Below are 27,787 nucleotides of genomic sequence, written 5' to 3'. Positions count from 1 at the left end.
AATGATAAATTAATAGTCTGTAACCATTCGGATTACATGACACTACATGCAGCACAGTAAAAGTTTTCGCAATCTGTATTCGCGTAGTCCGTGGATTGTAACTTAATAGTACGGTATTTAGAAATGTTTGGGGTGTTATAAAACAAATACTGACTGATTTTACTCGTGCAATGGTTAAAACTATGACTCCCTCGGTGATCCCCATAGCGCTCTGGGGATCACCTCGGTAGTCATAGTTTTAACCATAGCACTAGAAGCAGTTAATATTTGTATACTACTCAAATGTGATTTACAAATGGTGTTACTGCAAATATCACTTCATTATACTCCCACCATGCAGAGTTTCAAATCCTACTTACATTGTATGCTTGTTTGTTGTATAAATGTGAGTAAAGAGCCATGCGGGTTACTGGTAACATGCATTGATGTATTGTTAAGGGGATGCCACACTAGCACTGATGTTAATGGGATGCTTAGCTTTGGATTGGGCGAGTTGGTCCATAAAAAGCATTTGTAACCGTTTGTTATCAAGTGCATAATGGTTAGAAAGATTTTTAAAAGTAGAATACAATGATCCACACGAACATGCCCTGAAATTGCACGGTTTTCCTTTTACTTTGCGAACACAGGCCCTGTCCGAATTGGCGACTTCGGCTACAGCTACGGCTAGATCAGCGCGTCTGTCAGTGTTGAAGAATAGCAGACGCGCGCGCCCTAGCCGTAGCTGTAGCCGAAGTCGCCAATTCGGACACGGCCTAACACGGTCGGTCATTTTCTGGAGTAAAAAATTTGACTCCACAAAATAGAGTGCCATGTTAGTTCACGACAGAAAATGAAAACCGTGCAATTTCGAGGCATATTTGTATGTATTATTATTTCTACTATTAAAACATCTATCTAACCAATGCATTTCATAACAATCCGTTTCAAATGCTTTTCATGGACCAACTTGCCCAACCCTCGGCAGCGTGTCCCGTTAATGCTATCGATGAGTGTTAACACATGATTGGTAGTAGTAGTGATGCTAAAACAGTAACAAGAAGAAGACCATATAATAAACCAGAGGGGTGGGGTTCTTGGGGGTGAAAATGAATGCAAGAAATGCATACCGTCTCTGTAGCTCCTCTGCCACTGATTTCAGTAAACTCCTTCAAGATAGAGAAACAGAGAGAGATAGAGATGGAATACAGATGGCTACAAAATGCTGGTTACTAACTATGAAACAGGACAAATGAACGACCTGGAATTTCTGAGGGGTCTGTGTTTTTCTGCTAAAATTTTGCATGCAAGTTGGCCCAAATAAAACTAAAAGCCACTCTTGGTAAGGGGCTACATGTACAAGGAAAAAATAAGGTTGAAGATAAAAACAAGTCGGAGGAGCTAGTAGACATAGTTATTTCCCAGTGGTCTCCTAAAATTGTACCCCGCTTGAATTGTTGGTACTGCTCCATCTACAGCCCAGCTTTCCAGTGCTGCTTCAGGGAAGCTACAGGTAGGAGCTGATAGGCACCCGTAGGCGCAGGTTTTATATGGGACGGGAGAGGGAAGGGGCACAAGGTGGGACAGGAGATGGGGGAACCGCAAACAAATTAATGGGCCGGGGATATCATACAGGAAAGGAAAAAAAGGACTTATAAACGTTACGGGATACTTGTATATCCCAAAAGATATGTTCTTTTTTTCAGGGGGAGAGAGAGGGGTGTGACCTTGCCTCTATAAGACTGAAATTCCAGGCCTGTTGAATTACAACGAATACATGCTAGAACATCTCAAGACGGTAACTTCATCTTGGAATAGCAATAATGCATTAATGCCTAAACTGTAAAGGTGTTATCAACTTGTAAGTAAACATAGTTGTGCAAGATACTCTTAACAGGCAAGGAACTACTTTATACTTTTGATGCCCATTTCATCCACTAAGAAGGGTTTTCTTGCCAAATTTCATAGGGCTGCTTTAGCTCACCTCAAACACAATTGTGGCTACCAGGACAAGGTTACCAGTCTACATACCTTGTCATTGTCACATGTAAACATCTGTGACTGGTATCCTGCTTGTTCTTGGCTGAGCAGAAAGCTGTTAAGCATTATTTTTTGCTTAAGCAGCTCTATGAAACTGGTATATGATTGAGGTGCATTACCCAATGCAAACTGTTTGTCAAATGGAAGTAAATTGTTTACTTTTTCCTTTATCATACAGAAGATGCAAAAATAACTAATTTGCCAATTTATTTACACAAAACCAGACTTATTCGTTCATGTTTAATGTAGAAATGGTATGCATGCAAAACAACGGTAGTCAAATCAATGGCATGCATATGTCAGGTCACAAAGAATAACTTGGCTTAATGCAAAGAGCTGCTTAAGCACAATATTAGTAGCTTGAAGCATATCAACATTTTGCTTACCAGATTAAGATTACTAGCCGAAAGCAAATACAACATGTGCTATTTGTGACTGGTATCATGTTCATCTCTAGTAAGCTTAAAATTGTAAAGCAATATTTTGTTTCCATCAATTTCTTTTGCTTTAGCGACTTTATGAAATTTGGCACTGCTCTTAGGTATCAACGGACACAAACTTCAGTGCTTGTAATAAAAGAACAAGAGTTAAAATCAGAAAAGGTCCTATTAGGCATGCTGCATACAGGGCAACTGATGTAAAAACAAATGTGTCCTCACATGCAGCATCCTCACGGTATACAATGGGCCAATAATGGTGTATTTTTCATGCCCCCTTTTTTGTTCCCTCCCCACTTGTAAGGCGCTCTGTTCTTTGTATAGCGCGGTATAAATGCTCTTTATTATTATTATTATTATTATTATTAATGCACTGTGCGAAATGTGGTACTTTTTGTACACCAAACATATAAAGCTTTATCCTGTTTGTATTGTGTGTTGTGAAACTGGCTCCACTGATTACCATAATCCAAAAGGAGTTGCATTGAGATCGTCTTTCTTTGACGATTTATGAAAGAAGAGTTTCATAATTGGACTAAGCCTTTTTATACGTTCTTCAAAGACTAAGGTCTTCTCAGAATTAAAAACTTCTGTCATAAGAAATGCTTCCCAGCTTCGAAATGGGTGATTTTTTTTGCATATGCATATGCCAGCTTTTGCGCTGAAAGTACCAAAAACTTTGAGCTTGAAGCAGAAGCGCATTACATGTATGTCAGGCAGTGTCTTACCAACAGGATACCAACGATGCACACAAAACAAAACATGGGAAATGAACATGCACATGCTGCAAGGATTGTGGATTAGTAATGGGTACAATAATGTTTCTGTCATGCCTGACATCATCTAGAAAACATTTTTATTATTTAGATGTGATAATTGAGGACAAATCACTCTGTGCTGCTGCATCCAATTCGTTTGTGAAAATTTGATCATTTAAGGACAGAGAATAGTGTTTAGACCCCATGTAAATGTGTCATACAACCAAGATAAGACATGGAATATGTACTTCAGTGATTCAAACTCATACTGGTACTCCATTCCAAATGCTAACAAAATAATTTTTTAACAACTGTTTTCTCTTCGCTTTGTAGGGAAGATGAACAGACAATATCGCACAAAATATTAGTTTGATGAAGCTATAAAGAATAGAAAACAAAACATTTCAAATTGCATACAAGAAAGATAATACATGCTAGCAAAACAGAGATGTTTTAAAAAAATATGCAAAATTTGGTCCAATGTGACATTTGAACTGAAAGCAGTAGTTGATAACATCCCGAGGATCAACAGAAAGGGTAAAGGGAAGCCCAACCCCCTGAAAATCTTCTTATACTTTAACGCACTGTTTTCCTCTTGTATTTCTATTCCTCCCTTAAAACATCTTAAGAGATTCCTGAGATTCCAAGCACAAAACGAAACAAAATGAGGGGGGGGGGGGGTATTACCATGCCACATATAGAGCACCAAATGCATTCATGTATTCATGCTAGCATGCAAGTCAGTACAAACAACAACAACTTACTTTCTATTGTCAACATCGTTGTCGTTGGCCGGTTCCTTGGCTGGTTCCCGGCCAGGTTCCTTAACCGGTGGCCTGGCCGGTGGTCTGGATGGATTAGGGGCAAGTGCTTCAATCGGTTCCCTCCTAGGTGGCTCTTTACCGGTTTGTCTAGCTGGTGCCCAGTCCTTGGCCATCTGGTAGTCTGGGTCGCCCATATCATCCATGTCGTCGTCCTCGGGTTTGGCCCGGGGTGGAATGGCGCGGGGTACATTCTCCACAGCGTACTTGACACTTTCAGCTGTTGACATCAAACCAGAGATTCAGAAAAGAAGTTCACAAATAAACTTTTCACCCCTTTCGCACTAATTTTTAAACATATAAGTCTGTTGGTGGATCCCAATTTTGAAATTTCACAAGAAAATTATAATTCATGAGCATATTGGTTATTATGTAAATCAATTATCAGCAAATTTCACATACATGCGGAAACGCTCAAAATGGCAAATCTAGTGATTCCCCAGTCTTGTGAGCATAATTACAACACCATTACGTGCTGACAATGTGAACAGCAATGAATATGTCAAGAAGTTGCACAGAACCTGATTTGCCAATTTAAAATTTTGTTTGGACACAAAGTTGATAGGTGTTACTATCAAAACACAGGAAAAATCCAAATCCACAGGGCAAGGCCATTTTCATTGTGCAAAGGTCACTTCCATTGGAAAATCTTAAAGTCTGTGGGAAATTTTTGAAGGGCCACCAAGGCCAACCCCAGGGGCAACAGAGGCCATGGCCTCCAGTTGTTATTCTAGGGCTGCCATATGAAAATACTTTGAGAAGGAAGCACATTTACAAACCATTGATTTCTGATTGAGGTCTGTCTTTGTTTTTGTCTGTATTCTTGGATGCGATCCTCCTCCTTACATTTGCTGAACTCTGCAAAGAAACGAAGACTGGAAATTAATGACTCGCTACAAGTTATAAATGAATCGGTATATTCGAGTAATTATTATTTTCCACAGCTCTCAGAGAGAATTAAGCCCGATTGATATTTTCTGCAATACCAAAATTTTGACAAATCAGAAAAGTTGAGCTGTGCTCAGAAACAAAACTGTGACATCAAATTAGCTTTGCACGAAGCATTCAAAGGGAAGAATGAAAAGGCTTCAATTGCATGGTGTCTCCGCAAAACTCACTTGAGTGTTTTCCCACCATGGATAGAACTTGTCAAACCCCAAGTTTTATATCTTCAAGAACATAAACACTTTTTTTATTTATTTTTATTTATTACACACCCAACAGCACAATAAGCACCAATAACAGAAGGGATAGGAAACAAGAAGAAATGCTCAGTTTTGGATGTGGGAGGAAACCCCCAAATGGGGAACCCACACATTCGGGGCCGAAATTTCATAGAGCTGTTAAGCACAAAAATTTCCTTAGCATGAAATTTCTTCCTTTCATAAAAACAGGATTACCAACCAAATTTCCATTTGTTGCATATTGCTTGTTACTGGTATTTAGCTGTTGTTTGCCCATCCTGAGAATCATGTAGAAATTTAGTTGGTCATCCTGTTTTTATCGAGGCAGAAATTTCATGCTAAGCAAATTTTTGTGCTTAGCAGCTCTATGAAACTGCAAACCCAATCCACATGCAAGGTCTCGGTCGGAAGTGGGATTTGAACTGGGGTCCGAACAGGTGAAAGGCAGGGAAAGAAACCACGGAGCCCTCTGCAGCGGATAAATGAAAACACGCTGACTTACCACTTCCAGTACATCTTCTTCCTCATCTTCTACCGGTACATAGGTCGGAGTGCTGTTGATGTTATGTGCTTTATCCAATAACTGCTTCATGAGTTGCTGTGATAGTCCTGGAGTATCGGTGAAAAATGGGTGCTACACAGAGAGAAATGAGAACACTCGGTATCAATCAATAGGCTATACAGTAAACCACAAGAGGGCGCCATTTAGAATTATCCGAGTGGTGTGGTAATATTGTTGACACGGATCAGCAATGTCATTTAAGTTAAAATTTAAGATTGAGTCATTTCAGCTCATGAAAATATGAAAGAGAAAGTTAATATGGTATATTTATTGTAATTGTACAAATTTCAAAAGTATTTCTTTCAACAATGTTTTCATTGTACGCAGAGGGTTCTGAATGTATGTTTCAACTTGAGACTCGCAAGCTATACTAACAGAAAAGCATTATGACAATCTTGATCATATTACATGATCAAGATCAAATATAATTCACCAGGCACAATACTTCACTAAGGCAATGGAGGCAATTGCCTCCATGCCCCCTGGTTACTGACTTGGTACACCTTGAATTGTTCCAGTAGAAATCTGCATTTCCTTAATAGAGATGTGCCCTATACTATTAGAGGGTCTATGTACTTTTTGTCTAACAAAAAACACAATGTCCACAGATTTACGAGTATTTGCGATAAGGTCTATGCCCCCACCCCAATGAGTTCTCCAAAAATGCACTTGTTATGTCAATATTCTGACAACAACAGTTACATATTGTACGTTTCTTCAGATTTCCCATTCCTCAAATATTCAACAAATATTTGAGTTTTCCCACACTTAATAATAATAATAATAATAATAATAATATTTTTTTTTAGAGCGCTTTATACACCATGTCTCAAAGCGCCTCCAACATTATTACCCTGATCACTGGGCCATTTCATTCCTTAAACCATCTCAGCTCCCTGGGAAAGGATACAGCCTGTGCCGCCAAATATGTAGCGCACTAAGCTAAACCAACCACAAGAACCATCTCTGCCCTCACAGGTACCCATTTACCCCTGGGTGGAGAGACGCAATTATAGTAAAGTGTCTTGCTCAGGGACATAAGTGTCACGACCAGGATTCAAACCCACACTCTGCTGAACAGAAACACCAGAGCTTGAGTTCGGTGCTCTTATCCGCTCGGCCACAACACCCCACTTGCCACAGCAAGATAACGTAAATGTTCAGACTCCTCCCTGTGTACCTACCCTAAGGAGCTTCTCAGCTAATGGTCGTTTCTTTGGGTTCTTGGTGAGTGCACTTTTGAGGAAGCCGTGGAAGCTACCCGACCACTTGGTCTGCTCCTTCAACTTGGGCGGCACAAAGTTCTTCTTGGACATGAGATAAAGTGCCCTGGTGGAGTAAGGAAAGAAACGTTGACTTTTAGATAAACTTTTCCTCTGAGAGAAATTTTGAAATGTTGATGTTTGTATCTATTAAATCGTTGCGGTACCTACGGCTAAAATATAGGATTTGAACTGCCTCTAGCTACCAGGCAATCTCGTTGGTCTAGTTGGTAAGACACTGCTGCACAATTGCAAGGTCGTGGGTTCAAATCCCACCCGAGTAATATGCCTGTGATTTCAGTCGGTGTAAAGGATGATTACAAATCTGGAACAAATATTGGGATAAAATTGTGACAAATCAACTGAGATTTTGTTTACCTCATTGGATGCAAATCAAACATCGGAGGTTGTAATTCAGCGAGCTCAATAGCGGTGATTCCAACAGCCCAGACATCACACTGAAAAACACAAGGAAAAATATCATAAATGACAGAAATTTTGAGTCAGTAGAATTAGAATGTTGTGTCGTGGAATGTTGTGCCAGCTAGGGTCAAACATGACAGACAGCACTAGTGGGTAATGAAAAATCTAAAGGAAAAACTAAAAAACAACAGGCTTTGAGCTCGCATAGCAACATTAATGGCGACATTTCAAGAAAACCCTGAAACGTGCTCGGGACTACAGTATGAATGGGCCATCAAAAAATGGTGCACAGCCTCATTTAAAAACTGATCCCCTCCTCTTGAAGGCTGCCCATTGACATCAGAGGGATGGTTGCCTGTACACAATGGCCTGATACAAAACAGTGCCCAAACTTTTGTAGAAAATATATTTATTTATTTATGTCATCTTTAAAGCCATTGGACCCTTTCGGTAAACAGTATTGTCCAAGGCCCACACTTTGTGTACCACAACTTCTATATCAAATAACAAACCTGTGAAAATTTAGGCTCAATCGGTCATCAGAGTCGGGAGAAAACAACGGAAAAACCCACCCTTGTTTCCGCGCGTTTCGCCTTGTCATGACATGTGTTTAAAATAAATCCGTAATTCTCGTTAACGAGAATTTATATTGTTTTGCTGTTTTCTCAAAAAGTAAAGCATTTCATGGAATAATATTTCAAGAGAAGTCTTTCACCATTGCCTTCTGTAAACCCTGTAAGTTATTTGTAAATCTGTGAATTTTTTATTTTTTTCCTGAACCGAAAGGGTCCAATGGCTTTAATAAGGGTAGACTCCGATCAGCGCCCAGCACTGCTTTCCATGGAGGCCCTCAGTACAAAAATTATATTAGTAAAAAACATTATTAATCATTACACCATCAAAAATTGTTTTGAATGAAAGGTAAGACACCATGGTCTCCTGCTTAAATGGCAAATCTTTACACAGAATTGACAAATAAAGAAAAAAAAGACTAAATGTAGTTGAACCTGTGAGTTGTAGCCTCCTGTTCTTTCCACTGCTGCCACTTCGGGAGCCATCCAATACGGGGTACCAATGAAGGACTTTCTCTTCATTGTTGTCTGGGTGATTTGGGCAGAAACTCCAAAGTCAGCTGAAATAAGACATCAAAGAAGTATTGATGAGTCCCAACCATGTTTTAAGTGACGGATTCAACCAATTAAATCTAAGTACAAACTGGTAGTTTCAGTTTCTTGTCTAATTTATACTGTCTTCCAATTCTTTTGGTTTAGACAATTCAAGAACTGTCCACATTTGCGATTTGAGATTGTGTCTAAACACTCAAAGAGATATTTAGAATTACATTCAACATGATAAGGGAAAATTGTTCTATAATCAGGGAGATTTTCCAAATTGTTTGTAAAAAGATATATGGGAAGATTTGATTTTCAGAGAAATTTTTTAGGAATTAGAGAGCTGACAGCTCTGCAAATCTCATTGATAGGATTAAGATGCTATATATTTGGTTTGTAGTAAGTAATCTACATGTACTTGGTGGGTAGATTATGTTTTTTTCGAGAACTTGTCTTGCTTTACATTCTACTACTATGGAGTAGATTTTTTCTTGATTCGGGAGTCTTCTCTACTACTGTTCTGCAGAGTAGATTTTCAGCATTCGAGGGGATTTGGACAGTAAACAAGTTTAAAGACAGAGGTGAAGATGTGACGGGATCAAGTCTTACCGAGTTTGCAATCTCCATCGTCAGTTAGCAGGATGTTGGCTCCCTGTACAAAATGAGAAAATTTTAACTGTATTAAAAACCACTGTTAAATATATTCTACTTCAATTTGAAGGCTCCTGGGGCCTATTTAACAAAGAGCCAATATCAATCTTAGCTTTGAGTCAGTCTTAATTGCTAATTGCTAAGCAAAGTGGGATGTCACAATACAAATCACTATGGCAATATTGACAACTCATCTTAAGATGAATCTTAGTGCTTTGAGAAATCAAGCTCCGTTCTAATCATTGTACAATTTTTAGGGCTGTATGCTTCGTTTTTGAAAGGGCAAGGGCATCAAGGCATTTTCTTCTTGGTAAAGGGCACCCTATGATGAAATTGCAAATTTGTACTGGAGCATTTCAAGGGCACCAAAGCAATGACCAGGGGACACAGAGGCAATCGCCTTCATTGCCTCTGTGAAGTATCAGGCCTGAATTTTAAATTAACCATTCCTTGAACTTCACTGCCCAGAGCCCAATTGCATGGTGCTGCTTAAAAACACAAAAAAAAGGAGCTGAGCACAAACAAAATTACGCTTACCAGAAAAAAGGTTAACAGCCAAAGTACCAAATCACACTATCAGTGATTGTATTCTGCTTACTTTTGCTTAGCAAAAAAATGTTTAAACAATATTGTCTGCTGAAGCAGCTCAATGAAATTGGGCCAAAGTCTTATGCCCATGAATGAGTTCTCATATTATTTTTAAGATTCTCAATAGTGTCCCCCTTGCTCAGGGAAAGTGGCCTTATTCCCAACAAGAATGATTTACACCAGGCCTGATGTACATACATGTATCGTACATCCTTTATGAAAAAATGCATCCTTGTGGAACATTCTTCTGTTTTTTTCCTTTTCCCCTGCACTTTACAGTCCCCCTAAGACTTTGTACACAAATTAAATTCCCTTACGAAGTGCTTTTATTTTCCCTTTTTTGTTTTGTCCTTGGTCTTCAGAAGGCTTCTAAAGTGAGCCCATTGCCCATGTTCCTGGGACTCCCTGGTAACCTGCTAGACGAAACGGTTCATGCGTCTGTAATGTTAGCAGCCATACCTTGATATCTCGATGCATCATATTGAGTGTGTGTAGATAATGCAGTCCGTGGAGTGTCTCTCTGCACACGTAGGCAATCTGGGATTCAGTCAGGTGTCCCGTCACTGTAACATAAACACATTCATGTTAATCAGAGGCATTAACATGAAACATACACTCGTGAATGAACAGGGGCCAAATTCATAGAGTTTAGCTTATTCTGCGATTTTCTATTTTATAGCGCTGCTAAGCACTAGGAATGGAAATCCATGGTAAATGCGCAGATAAACGTAGCCGCCTTTAAATCAAATTTTGTTGCTATACTTTAGTTAGCAAAACACTTTACCATTAAACAGCTCACTGTAACATGAAACAAAATGTTAATCCATTTATATACATGAAACATACAACTAGAATAAACTGGGCCACATTTATAATAATAATAATAATAATAATAATAATAATAATAATAATAATAATAATAATAACTTTCGGTTTTATATAGCGCCTAATAATTAACACTTAATTCTCTAAGCGCTTTACAAAGAAGTACACTATACAATCTACAACAACATAAATATAAGGGGACAAATAACACCACTACATGCATAACGACACAACAATACAAGAATAGAGCATCATACATGCAAGTCAAATCGGCTTACGACAGAACATTAAAGTAGGGACAATTTTATTGAGATACATTATGCCTAACAAAGATATTTGTTTTATTAGCAAAACCAGGTTACCAGCTCATCGGCTAGGAACAAAAAGTCTTGTTCACCTTGAATCACATTTCCTACAACTCACAAGCACTAGCCTATAGTCATAAAACCTTTCAAAAGTAATTGTACACATATGTAGGTCCATGGTACATTTGTACATTAATTTCTATTAATTTTGGTTTTTACCCATACACCAATGTGTGTTAGCACTGTATATACACAGTACTTCCTGAGTCCTAGGAAAAAAATATCACAGGTATATCACTCGGGTGGGATTCTAAACAACGACCCTTGCAATTTTAGAGCAGTGTCTTACCAACTAGACTACAGAGGTAGCTATAGAGGCAGTTTGAATCCTATGTTTTGGTAGCGGGTTCCGCAACGATAGAAATTTGCATCGGGATTTCCCCGATGCAAATTTAACATCTATTATTAATTCCCTTCCTCTATGATGATTGTGTACATTGTGTGCAATCAATTCACATCAAGATCTCATCTGAATCTTATTGCTTCCAGCATTGATAAATCAATAGACCTCTGTACTGGATGATGTCACGGTTTGTTTACCAGAAATTCAGGCATGATATTTTAACCTTGGAAGATAATAGACAAATCTTTTAGTACAAGGGCTGACAATCTTGTACAAATGTTGCAGGGTTTAATAGACTTTTCAGGCTATTCAATCAGTTTTTTTGTTATTTTTCCAAGGGCAAAAAAAATGGAATTCAGTTTTAAGCTGCCCCTCTCAGAAATTCTTTTTAAAAAGAAACTATGTTAAACTTGTCCTCTATGGCAAATGTTAACAAAAAACAAATCTTATTAGCGGGAAATCCTTCGACCAGTCTAAAATGTTTGTCGCCTTATATCAGTGTATAGCAACCAGAATGGCTGGGACCTCGCAACATCAACTACATAGTTCTCCAATGACGCCCTGGACTAAAAAGAAAAAGGCATTCCACCACCCAGCACAGCTATTCCGTCAACATGGACAATCCACGGTCTGACAGTACTCCAGACTACGTACAGTAGGGCCTACTGTTCTCAGTAGCAATTTCTCCTTCAGTCACAACACTGGCCACCAATACCCTTCATCCCCATCCTCCTCAATTTATCCATAGAGCAAGGAACACTGACTGTTCCAAACCCGATCTTAGAAGGAACACAGACTGCTCCAAACCCAATCTTAAGGAACACTGACTGCTCCAAACCAACTGTCCTTGCTCTATGTTATAAGGAACACTGACTGCTCCAAACCCGATCTTAGAAGGAACATAGACTGCTCCAAACCCAATCTTAAGGAACACTGACTGCTCCAAACCCAATCTTAAGGAACGCTGACTGCTCCAAACCCAATCTTAAGGAACACAGACTGCTCCATACCCGATCTTTCGGGTAACTTTACTTTTGCATATACCACACCGTTCATGTACACATTCATTGTACATGTACATTGTACCAAGTCAATCATGTGATCGTGCTTCTGTACACACATGTAGGATATATGTTTACACATGTGCAAATATGCAGACAAGTGCATAAAATGTAGGATATTATAACCAGTAACTATTGTAATACATGCACGTCATTTGGTCATAAGTACTTGTGAAACTTGGTGTGAATCAAGGACCTCCCATAGTTCCCCTCCTATTGTCCAGTGTTCCCATTGTCATTGAGACTTCAACTTTGACGTTTGAAGTGAAAGTTGCTGTGGTTTTGAGAATACGCTTTGAGGTCCTACACAAATGTGTAATTGCCTTTTGTTCAGGAACCTCAGGTTTCAATGGGTGGAACAACCCCAACCACCAGCAGCCTGTGTTATATTGTCAATACAACAGGAAAACCATAGCATCCCATTTCTATATATAGTAAATGACTCACGTTCATGACAAGATTATCAAGTCAATGAACCAATCAATGACGGCATTTTCACTGGTAGTTGAAACAATTAATACAATTGCTACTTGGTGTACTGTATTGTGTTTGATGAACATGTGCAGTCAGTCTCGCAGTGCACAATGCAATGAATTGAATGTTGCACACATGTACTTAAGGTCAAAGACATGTTGAATGTTACACCAATAAGCACATTCCAAGAACCTTAGTACAGAGTATTGCATGACATTGAATGTCAAATTGATATTTGTAAGGATTTCTTCTCTGTTTCTGTTTTACACATTTTCAGTGTAAAACAGTGATGTGTACATGTATTAGTGGATACATGAATAGTGTACAGGTTAGTACATTTGTGTACATAATCTTCTGTCCACCACCCGCCCGCGCTATAAGCTATGTTCAGCACCTTTTTGAAAACCTCTTTCGTTTCAGCTCCAACTCTAGATCCATCCCCTTACTTGATTGAAGCCCTGTCACTGAAAAAAATGTATGTTTTCATAGTTCACAATGTATTGTATAAATTAACCTCGTATTCTAATAGCGAAAATCAATGACAATCATTATTATCAGACAAGGTACATGATAACAAATATGGTGGCAGCATGATTGATAGAGAGCTATGTGCCTGGACCCAAACCTTAATTAAAAAGGGCTCTGATTTAGGCTAAAGGCTACGGCTAAATATGGAAATACAGGAGACCAGGAGGAAATATTGATCTAGCCACATCCTAAACCAATGTCGTTATTTCATTTCATTTCATTTCATTTCAGTTGTTCCACTCTTTATTCTCAACCCAGACCCTCTCAGATACTTACAATTCAGGAGGTTTACAGACTCTGGTCATCACCAGAAATACAACATTTCAGAATTTGACAAAATGTGAACTATAAATTTCTCCCTTTTGCAGTGGCTTTACTTCTTTCAAGAAAATTTGAAGGCTTTAAGAGATTTTAAGAAAACCCTGAAATCAAGAAAAATCTTGAGAATCTTGAAAGTATGTCAAAATTAAAGTATCTCAACGAATATTGAGTCAATTTTATGACAAATCTGAGCGAAAAAACACCCTATATACAAAAGGCTAGAGAATGAGGTCAAAACTGGCAACAAAACCGTGTAATTCCAAAGACATGATAATGGCACACCTGAAGGGTCAAATTATAGAAGAGTCATTTAAATTTGTTGGTTGTTTTCAAAGTGTCATTAGACAAAACTACATTCGAAAATCACAACATCATAACAAAAAAGCCAAAAAAAAACACAATTGTACTTAGCAAAAAACAAAATATTTTGAAAAATTCCCCTCAACCTCTAATTTAAACTCACAGTTAAAAACATTATTTTTTAAGATAATTGACAAAAATAAACCTCAGCTTATAGGGAGACCCCCAACGTTAGGACTAGAAAACAGTTCAGTTGGTCCAGAGTGCCAGCACGTTAATCCATCACAAGTTCAACTCTTGTCAACTATTCTTTGTTCGACCCATATTATTGACAAATATTCGTACCCATTATGAGTATTACGGTGCATGTGGTGTAAAGTAGTAAAATGTAATAGCTGTTATCACTGCAATGCACTGAGACAACATGGTCTGCATCACACACACAACGTATAGACACAACACACGCATCTTTATGGAATGTCCGATTTCAGGGAAGGCTGCATTAAGTTCACATGACAGCATCTTAATACATATCTGACAAATGAAGCACAACTGTGACAGAGCCAGATAATACTTGGAAAAAGAAACTCAAATAACACACTGTAGTTGCAAGAAAATGGAAGGTCACTCTCAACAATTCTTTGAAGTTCCAAAGAAAAACGTGCAAACTCTATTGTGGTCATACTTTGTTACCTTGAACAAAAAAGTGTGTAATTTCTATCCAAAAGTCTATAATGCTATAAAGATGATAAAAGCTATCCTGAAAAACTAAGTCCTCTGAAATGCCCTAACTGATTAGAAATCAACAAAGGCAATACGAGTTTGTCAAAGTGTTTGAATCTCCCAAACTCGCCCGGCGAGTTTGGGAGATTTTAAATTTTGGTAGTGTCTGATTGTGAATGCTATGGCCTGAGGCGCAATTAAATAAATTGCTGTGACCTTGCTAAACATGGATGGATTCTAAGTTCTTTTTGAAATACTGTGACAGCTGTATTGCTGTTTTCTAAACATGTGTAGACGTTGTATTTTAACTGAAACTTTCACCGGATAGTTTTATTGTATCTTTCCTGACAATATTGCCTTCAAATCAGCATTACATTGAAAAAATTGTTATGACCCTACCTTTAAAATAGGAACTCTCATTTCTAATTTTCTCTCACTTGGAAAAAATTACAAAAATCCTAAAAACTTATGCATGTAGTCAAAGCTACTATAAACAAACTATTCCAAAGGGATCATCCATACACGTGTGTAGATATAGAACACACACATTGTAAAATCATGAGTGCAGCATTATGTATGTTGACCAAATGTTTTTTTAATTGACCCAAATTGACTTTTAAAAAGATATGAACATCTGTGAACATTTGTTATTTTTTTATCCTTGGTCTACAAAGTACATGTTTGTCCATACACACAGATTATTTGCAGATGCTATACATTACAGTGAATGGGTACGATAAAATGTTTGCAACTGAGATTCCTGTTTTTGTCATTAATGTTTGTCCCACGATGAATGAACAGGATGTACCAGATATGATTTCATGCGAGTGCATTACAGGCATTGATACACCATGTGTGCACATTGAACATGAATGCTTCATTTAAGTTTACTACACCATACACAAACCAAGGTCCAATTTCATACTCTGCTTTCAAGTAGAAAATCACCTAAAGGTTGTCTGCTCACCAATAAATGCAGGATACCAGTCACAGATTGCACCTGACTTGGTAGTTTGGCCGGTAACTTGGTTTGCAATAATTTGGCTTTTTTTTAATTTTGTTGTTGGTTAAAGCCATTGGACACTTTCGAAACAGAATTTTTTTCATTAAAGTTCACAGATTTACAAATAACTTACAGAGTTTACAGAAGGTAATGGGGAAAGACTTCTCTTGAAATATTACTCTTACATGAAATGCTTTACTTTTTGAGAAAACATTAAAACAATATCAATTCTTGATATCGAGAATTACGGATTTATTTTAAACACATGTCATGACATGTCAAAACGTTTTCCCGTTATTTTCTCCCAACTCCGATGACCAATTGAGCCTAAATTTTCACAGGTTTGTTATTTTATATATAAGTTGTAATACGCGAAGTGTGGGCCTTGGACTATACTGTTTACCGAAAGTGTTCAATTGCTTTAAAGCAGCTCTGTGAATTGGGCCTTATTTGTATTCTTATGTCATGATATGGTTTGTTCAATCATAGACATGCAAAGATAAAGAGCAGTTCTTGCCCTTTGGTTCAATTTACACATTTTGTTGTAGGGTACTCCATGCCAGACCAAAACTCAGTGTTTTTTGCAGTTTTATCAAGAGAATCTATAAAAACAATAGACCTGGTTCCAATTTCATAATCTGCTTGCCAGAAGCGCAGAACTCTGCAGTAAGCAGAGCCATGAAATGGAGCTTCTGTGTAAAGATTTCAATGTTTACCAATAGTGAGTGAAGTGCTCAGTCACATGCTTTAGACTAACTAGTAACTAGTAACATGAAGTTGGACTCTTGCACCCAGAACAAGTGTACTCTGTAATATAATGTACACATGTACCAGAATGAAATTGTCTTGCGCCAGCCGTCGATTTCAACAAACTCTTCCTAACTTGGGAACAATTTTAGGACTTAGGATGAGTTCAGTTCCGTATCCATAGACATTAGGACGCATTGAACCCATCCTAAGTTAGGACGAGCACGCGTCCTAACTCGAGTTAGGATCAATCCTAGCATTTTGTGAAATAGGCTGCTGGTCATTGCCTTGGTGTCCCATCAAATATTTCTCATTGAGCAGCTAGGCTGACCCCCCCTGGGCTCCTGGTCTAGCCCTTTACCAAGGAGAAAATGCCTCGCTGCCTCTGCCTCAGGGCTGACTTTATGATACTGTAAAGAGTACCATGTCTACAATGGAAAGTAAATGGAAGTTGAGCATCTTGACAGATAGATAAAGTAAAAAAAAGGTCATCGGTTTGGTAGAGGATGAGATAAGGAGTAAAGGACATCTCAAGGAGTACTTTGATAACAGCCTCGATGATGACTTACTGTGATAGATGTCTTGCAATGACCCCCCACCGCAGTATTCCATGGCAATCCACAGCTTATCTCGGCGTAAGTAGCTGCCAAAATACATGACGATATTCATGTGTCTGCACTCCTTCATAATGGCTATCTCTTTCTGTATGATCTCCACATCGTCCCCTGTGTAAAACAATCGACTTGTGTTAAAGGTACTGGACACTGTTGGTGATTACTCAAAATAAGTATTGGCATAAAAACTGACTTGGTAACGAGCAATGCAGAGATGTTGACTTGGTTTTGATCTTGGTATGAAACTTTGTGGGAAAAGGCTCCCTCTAAAGTACTGTAGTTTTTGAGAAAAAGGTAGTTTCTCACTCAAACATTGGAGTTTCTTCACCTACAGTATCAAGGTGGGCAATTAGAAAATAACTTGCACAACATGTTAACATGTCCCCCTTGCCGTTCTGGTCAGGGCTTGAATTAGGGGGGGGGGGGAATCAACGAGACGACAGGGGTTCTTGTCCAAAATGTTTACTGTCAGACCAGAAACTTTGTTTCTATAAGACCAAAAGCAAAATAAGAACAAACTTGTTGACACAGTTTTTAACATGCATCACTGTTTTTTTTTAACAAGCACTAAGAAGTACGAGTAGATTGATCTCATTTGTCTTTATGAGTATAAAAGTATACTTTAGTGCTCGACATACATGTATCAAAATGTATTTTACTAGACACAAAGCTACCATTTACAAAAAAGTTTTGAGTACTGCTCAAATGAAAAACACAAGCCTGCCAGAAAAACACAAACCTGCTAGACTTGGTCCAGTGTAAAATTCAAGCACTGATGGTACAGTGTACATAATATTAACTGGGGACCTTTGGCTGGATTAACTGGTTGGCAGTTGACTGCAAACAAAATGTTCATTGTCTGTCTGGGCTGTGCATGTTTGACTTGACATTGTACACTACTGTAGTGTATAATGTCAAGTTCAATATGAAGAGTTCAAATGGGTGTGGATTCCAACAAGGAAATATTAATTGTTGAATAAACAAAAAAAATATTTAAAGTAACTTGCCTGGGTCCATCTTGATCACCTTTAAAGCAGCAAGATTGCCATCGGCAACCATCTTGGCCTGCAAGGAAACAAGGAAATTACCTTAGTTACATACAATGTATACACAAAAAAATTTTCAATATAAAATCACCAATCATTCTGCCTGCCACTCTGAACTAGAACTTTTAATCTGGGTCAAATTTCATGGCACTGCTGTCCAGTGGAATTATGCGCTTACGGTGCCATGTAAAGCACGTAATTCAATGATCCGTAAGCTCAGGATTCTGCAGTAAGCAGAGCCGTGAAATTGGGCCCCCCGACAGCTGGACGAAGTACATGTACATGTAGGCCTAGTAGTAGCTGAATCCACTCATGTTAAAAATTGTCTGGCCAATTTTAACAACATTTATGATTCGGTTGTTTACTTTAAAAATATGAGCAATTTTGTTTTTTTTAATGGCTTGTATCCTTAAAAGACTACTACTGAGTTGAATAAAATTTCCTCATTTGCTCAAATAGCCTAGCTACACAATGTACATGTCAATTGTGTAATTTTAAAATTGTGTGTGTCTCATAACTTTGAATGTGTGTGTTTTGGGTTTTTTTTTTTTTTTTGGGGGGGGGGTCTCTAGAGCACAAAGGACTTATATCTTGATACAATGCAGGTGTCTTTGCAATTTTAAGAGCTGCCACTGGCAGTTGAGTTAGTATAATGTAAGCTGAATCATCTTGTATTTTATATATTTAAATAAATATTTTTCTATCTAAATGTTTTTCTGTAAATTAAAAAAAAGTATATATATTTTCTTTTGCTCTGTAATTTTAAATGCAATTCAGCCTCTGGCTGCCAAGTTTGAATGTTTATTTTTTAATAAACCAATAATAATATAATTTGTCACTTGTCATTGTTTTGGTTTATATTAATTGATTACATGTAGTAGGATGCTTTTTAAAAGGTTGTGAGAACACTGGGGTGGGGTCAAGGAAGGGCGTACTGTACAAAGGCTTTAATGTCACTGAGCACTCATAACACCCCCATTAACACAATATGTCAATTGTCAAGCAGCAAAAGATTAAGTTCTCCGGAAATTTCATTTCCTAATTTACCCATGTTGGTAGGCCTACTGCATCAGCCTTCAAATATTTATTTTAGTTCAGAGAGTATAAATGTGACTACAATCCCATATATTGACATGATGATCCTATTCAAACCATGTACCAATTATCTGCAATTTTTTAAACCCAATTCCCTTTTCAATCAAACACAGTTGTCATGCATGTCATGAATGTTTGTCAGTTAAAATATAGACATGACAGGCATTGAGTGCGTCCACACAGGTCTAACATCCACTCCTACTCCATTGACTGGGGGTGCATGTACATGTAGTCTCACTGTGTGAGTCATTATTCTTCATGACATTTACGTATGTGGTGATTCACTTCGCAACAAGAAAATATGGGTAAATACACATGATAGGTCTGTATCATGCCTCCTTCTTGAAAGGGCAAGGGCACCAAGGCATTTTCTCCATGGTGAGGAAATTGTACATTTCTACTGAGCGTTTCAAGGGCACCAAGGCAATGACCAATGGCAATGGAGACAATCTCCTCCATTGCCTCCGTGAAGTACATACGTATCAGGGCTGACATAAATGATAACATTCCTGGTAAAAATACGTACTGGTATTACATGTTTATATTGAGTGTGACTATGTTTTGATTTTAAGGAAGTTGGTAAAAAAAAATACCGCACCTCCTTCATTCAACAGTGCACTGTCATTTTATAAACAAAAAAGGTATACATTGGTTACAAATTGCTTTCAATGATATTGTACTGCATTGGTTGACCTTGACTCTCTCTGAGAATTAGAGCTGATTAATTAGCACTGCTCAGCAACATGCAGGCCCCCTAATTGTTTTGTTTTGTTAATAAGCGCTTTGGTCTATTTTGGAAATATGCGCTAGGCCTATAATATAAATCGTTTCAATAAATAAATAAATACTACGAGTGTATACTTTGTTTTGACAAGTACAACGGCCAGGCTTGAAGATGTCACATTACCTTGATACCACTAGGCTTATACTTTTGGTGCTATTTTTGATAATTTGAACCAATGGAAAAGGAGGAGGTCTACTGTGTACAATTGAGAGTTTACATACGGTAGTACATTTAACATTTTTTAAAGCAAAATTTGATTTCAAATTCCAACTTGAACCAATTTTTTTCCACATCAAATCAAGGTTCTATCAAGTTTTAAAAAAATGATTAGTTCCTCTACTGAATAGTAGGCCTTTTTTTTTTCTGGATTTCTTTAGCATACATTAATGTGTTACCATTTTGGGGAATTGTTTTTGCAAAAATGGATTTCTTACTTGACAAAGGAAAGACAACAGGGTCATTCCGTGTCAAATCAACCAGTGGTCCCCAGGTGACCCTCTCAGATTTTGATGAAACTTCATCAGAATGATTGGATGTTGCAAAAATGAACACATACAAAAAAGCTAAGTCATATTCCATGTCGTTTTCGAGATATGACCGTTTGAAATTTGGCCAAGGCGGCCATTTTGTGCTCGCGCGAGACGCGAAAAGTGATTTTTGTGATAATTTCCGACTGTGAAAGCTCATAATTTAGTTTTTGTACCAGGTAGAGAGCTCAAATTCAGTATTCCATCTTACTTTTTGCCAAATTTCATGAATCTGCACTCAATTTAAATGTATTTCCTTTAATTTTCTAGTTATGGTCACCCAAAGTAGGCACTTTAATCAGCCGAAAATGTTTTTTGTGATTTTTGGGGTCACCCTGTGCCCACATGAGGGGTCAAATAAATCCTATATTCCCTAGGTATTATCTATGGGTGCATGTTTATACCCATAAGCAATTATAAGCTCACCAATGCAATAATTTAGAAATAGCATGGGCCCAAAGTTGGTTCCAGCCAGAAAAAGGTCAAAAAGACCCCGCCCGTCTTGACCCCGGTTGACCCCGCGATCAATTGAAATGTTTTTTGAAATTGATACCAGTTAAACATATATATTATATCTACTTATACACCAATTTTCAGCTTTGGCACTCAACTCCTTCATGGTGTGGTGGCAATTTGAATATTATATGTTTTTGGCACATTTTAATGTAATATCATACAGTATACATGTACATGTACATTCATGTACACATGTACAATACATGGTAAAATAATGTTTGAAGCTTGTGTAACTTATTTTTTTCTGGCTAGCAAAAAAGTAAGTTTATTTGTGTTATTGTTTTTAGAAATGGGTTGATGATGCATGTTTTTAACTGCAATAAATAATTTAAGGCAGGTACCACGAAGTGCTGCAAAATTCTCCCATAACACACACAAAATATTGGAACCATACCCCAGTATGGAACCATACCCCAGTGTACCGTGTGTAGTTTCACTTGAAACATGGATCAAACCACACAATACAAATTAAATCTGCCAGTACTTAACACTAACTATCTGTCATAGTCTTCTCTGGTTTTAACCCAACCCCAGTCCCCTTTGTTTCCTCCATGCTATGTTTATGCTGGTTAAACTTTCCAATCACATGGTCACCTCATTACTTTCCATACACTACTTTTTTAGAACAATACTTCTCTAATGTGTATCACATGCAAACACTCATTTCTCAAACAAAATATGTACTTGTGTATCACGCAGACACCACAGATGCCAATGCGTTGATGTTACTTTTTGCTAGCCAGAAAAAATAAGTTACACAAGCTTCAAACTTATATTACCATGTATTGTATGTGTACATGAATGTACATGTACATGTACACTGTATGATATTACATTAAAATGTGCCAAAAACATATAACATTCAAATTGCCACCACACCATGAAGGAGTTGAGTGCCAAAGCTGAAAATTGGTGTATAAGTAGATATAATATATATGTTTAACTAGTATCAATTTCAAAAAACATTTCAATTGATCGCGGGGTCAACCGGGGTCAAGACGGGCGGGGTCTTTTTGACCTTTTTCTGGCTGGAACCAACTTTGGGCCCATGCTATTTCTAAATTATTGCATTGGTGAGCTTATAATTGCTTATGGGTATAAACATGCACCCATAGATAATACCTAGGGAATATAGGATTTATTTGACCCCTCATGTGGGCACAGGGTGACCCCAAAAATCACAAAAAACATTTTTGGCTGATTAAAGTGCCTGTTTTAGGTGACCATAACTAGAAAATTAAAGGAGATACATCTAAATTGAGTGCAGATTCATGAAATTTGGCAAGAAGTAAGATGGAATACCAAATTTGAGCTCTCTACCTGGTACAATAATTAAATTATGAGCTTTCAAAGTCGGAAATTATCAAAAAAATCACTTTTCGCGTCCCGCGCGAGCACAAAATGGCCGCCTCGACCAAATTTCAATGGGTCATATCTCGCAAACGACATGGAGTATGACTTAGCTTTTTTGTATGTGTTCATTTGAGCCACATTCAATCATTCTGATGAAGTTTCATCAAAATCTGAGGGGGTCACCTGGGAACTTTTCTGAAAACTGGTTGATTTGACACGGAATGACCCAACAGGGATTCATAATGAGCACTGTGATTCAATATTGAAACTGATTGACATTGATGAGAGAGGCTAATAAGGAAGCAAAGCTTTACTAAAAGTTGAAGGGTATTGACCCCTGAGCATGCAATTATGTGGTGAGATGAGAATAAAAAGTTAGCATAGGCCTACATGTACGTGTGAAAACAGTGTGTAAGATACTAAGTAGGAAGAGGGCCCTGAAAAACACTAATAACCAGGAGCTGTACATATATGCTGCTTACAAATGATGTCATGAAATAGTTACCTACATGTAGGGCCTACACAAAACACTCATAACAAAATAATAACAAACATCACAGGCCTGGAATTACACGGCGGCCACGACGGCCATGGCCGTCGATGCCCTTCCAACTGGCCATGATGCCCCTCGAAAAAATACCATTTTCACGGCCAAAACTGCCGTGCCCTTTTTTCCCGTTGGCCGTCGTGCCCTTTTTTTTTACCCAAGCCCAAGATTTTATTATTGACACAAACATTTGTTTTCGGCCGACTACTTACGGCCGACAATATTAATCCAGCGAACTCTATAGCAGTCATGGTATTCAACGTTACAAGCGCAACGGAGATTCCACTCCTGAGTCATCGCACGCGCTAGCGCTAACCTGCATCGCATATAATCCACACGCTCGTTTATCTGACGTCCCGATTTCACAAGGAACCAGTCTAACACAATCCATTAATCAACAGAGGGCGCTGTTGTTAAAATGCCCATATATGGTATCCTCCGTTTGTGACGGAGTTGAGTGCCAAAGCTGAAAATTGGTGTATAAGTAGATATAATATATATGTTTAACTAGTATCAATTTCAAAAAACATTTCAATTGATCGCGGGGTCAACCGGGGTCAAGACGGGCGGGGTCTTTTTGACCTTTTTCTGGCTGGAACCAACTTTGGGCCCATGCTATTTCTAAATTATTGCATTGGTGAGCTTATAATTGCTTATGGGTATAAACATGCACCCATAGATAATACCTAGGGAATATAGGATTTATTTGACCCCTCATGTGGGCACAGGGTGACCCCAAAAATCACAAAAAACATTTTTGGCTGATTAAAGTGCCTGTTTTAGGTGACCATAACTAGAAAATTAAAGGAGATACATCTAAATTGAGTGCAGATTCATGAAATTTGGCAAGAAGTAAGATGGAATACCAAATTTGAGCTCTCTACCTGGTACAATAATTAAATTATGAGCTTTCAAAGTCGGAAATTATCAAAAAAATCACTTTTCGCGTCCCGCGCGAGCACAAAATGGCCGCCTCGACCAAATTTCAATGGGTCATATCTCGCAAACGACATGGAGTATGACTTAGCTTTTTTGTATGTGTTCATTTGAGCCACATTCAATCATTCTGATGAAGTTTCATCAAAATCTGAGGGGGTCACCTGGGAACTTTTCTGAAAACTGGTTGATTTGACACGGAATGACCCAACAGGGATTCATAATGAGCACTGTGATTCAATATTGAAACTGATTGACATTGATGAGAGAGGCTAATAAGGAAGCAAAGCTTTACTAAAAGTTGAAGGGTATTGACCCCTGAGCATGCAATTATGTGGTGAGATGAGAATAAAAAGTTAGCATAGGCCTACATGTACGTGTGAAAACAGTGTGTAAGATACTAAGTAGGAAGAGGGCCCTGAAAAACACTAATAACCAGGAGCTGTACATATATGCTGCTTACAAATGATGTCATGAAATAGTTACCTACATGTAGGGCCTACACAAAACACTCATAACAAAATAATAACAAACATCACAGGCCTGGAATTACACGGCGGCCACGACGGCCATGGCCGTCGATGCCCTTCCAACTGGCCATGATGCCCCTCGAAAAAATACCATTTTCACGGCCAAAACTGCCGTGCCCTTTTTTCCCGTTGGCCGTCGTGCCCTTTTTTTTTACCCAAGCCCAAGATTTTATTATTGACACAAACATTTGTTTTCGGCCGACTACTTACGGCCGACAATATTAATCCAGCGAACTCTATAGCAGTCATGGTATTCAACGTTACAAGCGCAACGGAGATTCCACTCCTGAGTCATCGCACGCGCTAGCGCTAACCTGCATCGCATATAATCCACACGCTCGTTTATCTGACGTCCCGATTTCACAAGGAACCAGTCTAACACAATCCATTAATCAACAGAGGGCGCTGTTGTTAAAATGCCCATATATGGTATCCTCCGTTTGTGAACGAACGAAATATTGTTGGTGAATGAAATGACTCTTGGAAATGTTTACGAATGAATTTGCCAAAATAAAGACGCAAAAAGAGCATTGGAGGAAGATGTAAAAGATGAATTTGAGAACTATGCCCCCTATTTACTTCTTCTCTTTACAAAATCATTTGGTTTCTTTATGAATAAGATATGATTTATCAATATCTTGAATAACATAAGATTTATCAATATCTTATTCATAAAAAAACTGTTCCATTGGGTTAACCACCCATAGGGAGACCTCTAACCAATTTTGTAATTTACTTGTTTAATAAGGCTCATGACCCCTTCGATAACTTACTGGCCTTCGCGCCTTCTTTATTATGAAACTTTTGGCCTTGGCGCCCTTTCTACTGGCCAAAATTTGCCTATAACCAAGGCAAAAGTGGCCTTGCCCTAAAAAAATTGTAATTCCAGGCCTGACATCAACATCTGAAAGGTCAGCAAAGCATTAGAAAATAAGTTCAAGAATTATGATATAACCATAGAAATGTCTACTTCCATGAAGGTATAATACTAATTTACAATTTATAATACAGAGAGATTCTTAAAAGCTTGAAAAATTGTTTTAAACCAAATTCCAAATCTTGGATCCCTAAAATGCTGTAAGTGTGAGAGAAGAACTTTGTTAAATTGGCACACCAAAGTTGGAGGCTTGTCAAGTCAAATGAAAAATGAACACCAGAATTTTATTGTTATTATTATTGTGGGTTAACATACTTTTTAACCGAGAATGGCAACAAATTATGAAGATGATTGATGCGGAACCAAATTTTTGGTCGGCCATTTTTTTTTTTCAAGCAATTTGAAGTTGATCCACCATCCTCTAGAGAGAGTATTAGCCTTGGCTTGTTTCCTTCCTTCATCCCATTTGGTCTTATAAACGTGTGCAGAAATAAAACCACCCTACATGTAGTCAGGGGAAAAATTTCAGGTCATTAATTCAAGGCACAAACTGGACGTGACCAAGAGGCACACTCTGCGCAGCTAGGCAGCTACTGTTCTTGATCATTGTTATTGTTGGTCATTGCTTTATTGTTTATTATTGTGCAATGGCCCCTCCCATTTTGCCAAGTCTTTTGCTGTGGTTCTATTTGTTTAATATTTTGCCTTTAATTTCATTACATAATTCTCTCTGGTATACTTTGTCCTTGTTGTTCTCGACTCTCAAGTTCACTAACTGTACATTTTGTGTTGTTTTGCTTAAATTAATTATAATAATTTTATTAGAAAGTGGATATATTTTGCGAAAGATCATATACATAGCGCCCTCTTTAACATTAACACTATGTACGCGATTTAACAGTTCTGTTTACTAATACCTTCCAATAAATATTAAATAAATAGAAAACTGAACAGGTCTGCTCAAAAAGGTTATCACAAGCCAGTGTTCATTTGTGGCTTTGTTGAAATTTTGCATTAAATTTTGACTAATTACACACACCATGTAAAAAACAACAACAAGGTAACAAACCCATTAAAATACAGTGGAAATAGTTCATAATAATACTTGTACAGATACATCATGGTTACAATACCAACTGTACACAAACTATACAGACATTAATTACTTGGTGAAATAATCCTAACCCTCTAAGTCTAACTTCTGATGGTCGGACGGAGGTTTAACAATCCAACCATCTTCATATGAAGGGTAACGATTTAATATCGCAACTATCTACCCAGCAGTGAGCATGCAGCCAGTAGCAAACTCCAGATCCAGGCAATGAACCATCATAAAGAACAACCACATTCCATAATTTCCACAAATCAATGTGTCTATGTAGAAAGGAAACTGTAGCTTATATTAAAGACAAAGTGCATGCTACTAAACTATATTAGTATTATTTGAGAACATTTAACCTGGCCCAGCATGTCAAGATACTGAACTGTGAAGAACTATACAGTAAGAAACAGTCAGTGAGTTACAGAATTGTTTCTTTTTTATGCCGATTAATTCAGTTGAATTACAGTTAGTTGACAATGAGACTCAACTCAACTTAGTTGTTTGTTAAAATATAAAATACATTTCTACAGCAATACCAACATTAATTGATACTGATAGTCTACGTTTGTTACTGCAACTTATATGCACTTTGTTAGTGTTACTGTTATATTCTTAATTTTGTAAATTGATTTATTATTTATAGTCCCATTCAAAATGCCTGCAATTTTAGATTAAAATTTATTTTTACCTTGTACACATCGCCATAGGTTCCACTCCCTATTCTTTGTAAAAGTTCAAAATCCTCTAAAGGATTACGGTTCTGTATCAGTCTCGGGTTCATGGTGGCTTTATCACGACATCGATCCGGGAAGAAACGGGTAAATATCCACAAATTCCTGGCGAAATATGTTCACATTTTCGGCAACTGTCAATGTCACACCATTCAGCATTCACACCGCACTTACTTCCGCACTGCGCATTATGCATGAAATGTTTGAAAGCATAAACTCAACGGATGTACATGTGTACATACATCAGGTACATACAACTGACGAGGCCGAGTGTGTTTTTCTTACGGTGTGTACGCACAAGAAAAATGTATCACTGGTGTACGCAAACCACGTTTCTAGTGTATTGGGTGTAGTACCAGTGGTAGTAGGCGACCAATTTTAACGTGGTTTGCATTCATGTCAAATGATGGCGCTATTTCAAATGGGGAGGGTGGGGGTCATTAATTAATTTTAGTGTTTTGGTAGAACTCCAAGGCTAACTTGCTACATGAGTTTATTTTTTCAAGTAAGTAGTTTTGCATCTGGATGAAAGGTCATCATAGTTGTTACTGTGAAAGCAATTGGAGTGTTGTTTTGGGGTTTTTTTTTTTCACTTTAAAATCGCGCCTTCAATTCCCCAAGT

At 37.9% G+C, this 27,787-nt stretch overlaps 1 protein-coding gene across 11 annotated transcripts in view; it reads right to left on the bottom strand.

Annotated features, from left to right (window-relative positions):
* LOC117302186 (mitogen-activated protein kinase kinase kinase kinase 5-like) overlaps positions 1-27,339 on the bottom strand; it is a 45,471-nt gene extending 18,132 nt beyond the window's left edge. For 7 of the 11 annotated variants that reach the window (XM_033786040.1, XM_033786206.1, XM_033786123.1 and 4 more), the window contains exons 1-12: positions 27,123-27,339; positions 18,129-18,186; positions 17,077-17,232; positions 10,277-10,380; positions 9,188-9,230; positions 8,474-8,598; positions 7,422-7,501; positions 6,966-7,110; positions 5,722-5,853; positions 4,815-4,893; positions 3,979-4,255; positions 1,110-1,148 (exon numbers count right to left, since the gene is read on the bottom strand). In XM_033786040.1, coding sequence (XP_033641931.1) covers positions 1,110-1,148; positions 3,979-4,255; positions 4,815-4,893; positions 5,722-5,853; positions 6,966-7,110; positions 7,422-7,501; positions 8,474-8,598; positions 9,188-9,230; positions 10,277-10,380; positions 17,077-17,232; positions 18,129-18,186; positions 27,123-27,215 — 1,331 coding nt within the window. In that variant the 5' untranslated portion in view covers positions 27,216-27,339. The remainder of the gene's footprint in view (positions 1-1,109; positions 1,149-3,978; positions 4,256-4,814; positions 4,894-5,721; positions 5,854-6,965; positions 7,111-7,421; positions 7,502-8,473; positions 8,599-9,187; positions 9,231-10,276; positions 10,381-17,076; positions 17,233-18,128; positions 18,187-27,122) is intronic. The other 4 variants (XM_033786367.1, XM_033786441.1, XM_033786668.1 and 1 more) reach the window with 1 other exon arrangement.
* Between the last annotated feature and the right edge of the window lie 448 nt (positions 27,340-27,787).

This window comes from Asterias rubens, chromosome 1 (genome assembly GCF_902459465.1).
Source record: "Asterias rubens chromosome 1, eAstRub1.3, whole genome shotgun sequence".
Taxonomy (NCBI): Eukaryota; Metazoa; Echinodermata; class Asteroidea; order Forcipulatida; family Asteriidae; genus Asterias; species Asterias rubens.
The sequence above is the reverse complement of the archived record's forward strand: the minus strand, read 5'-3'. Positions and strand labels throughout refer to the sequence as shown.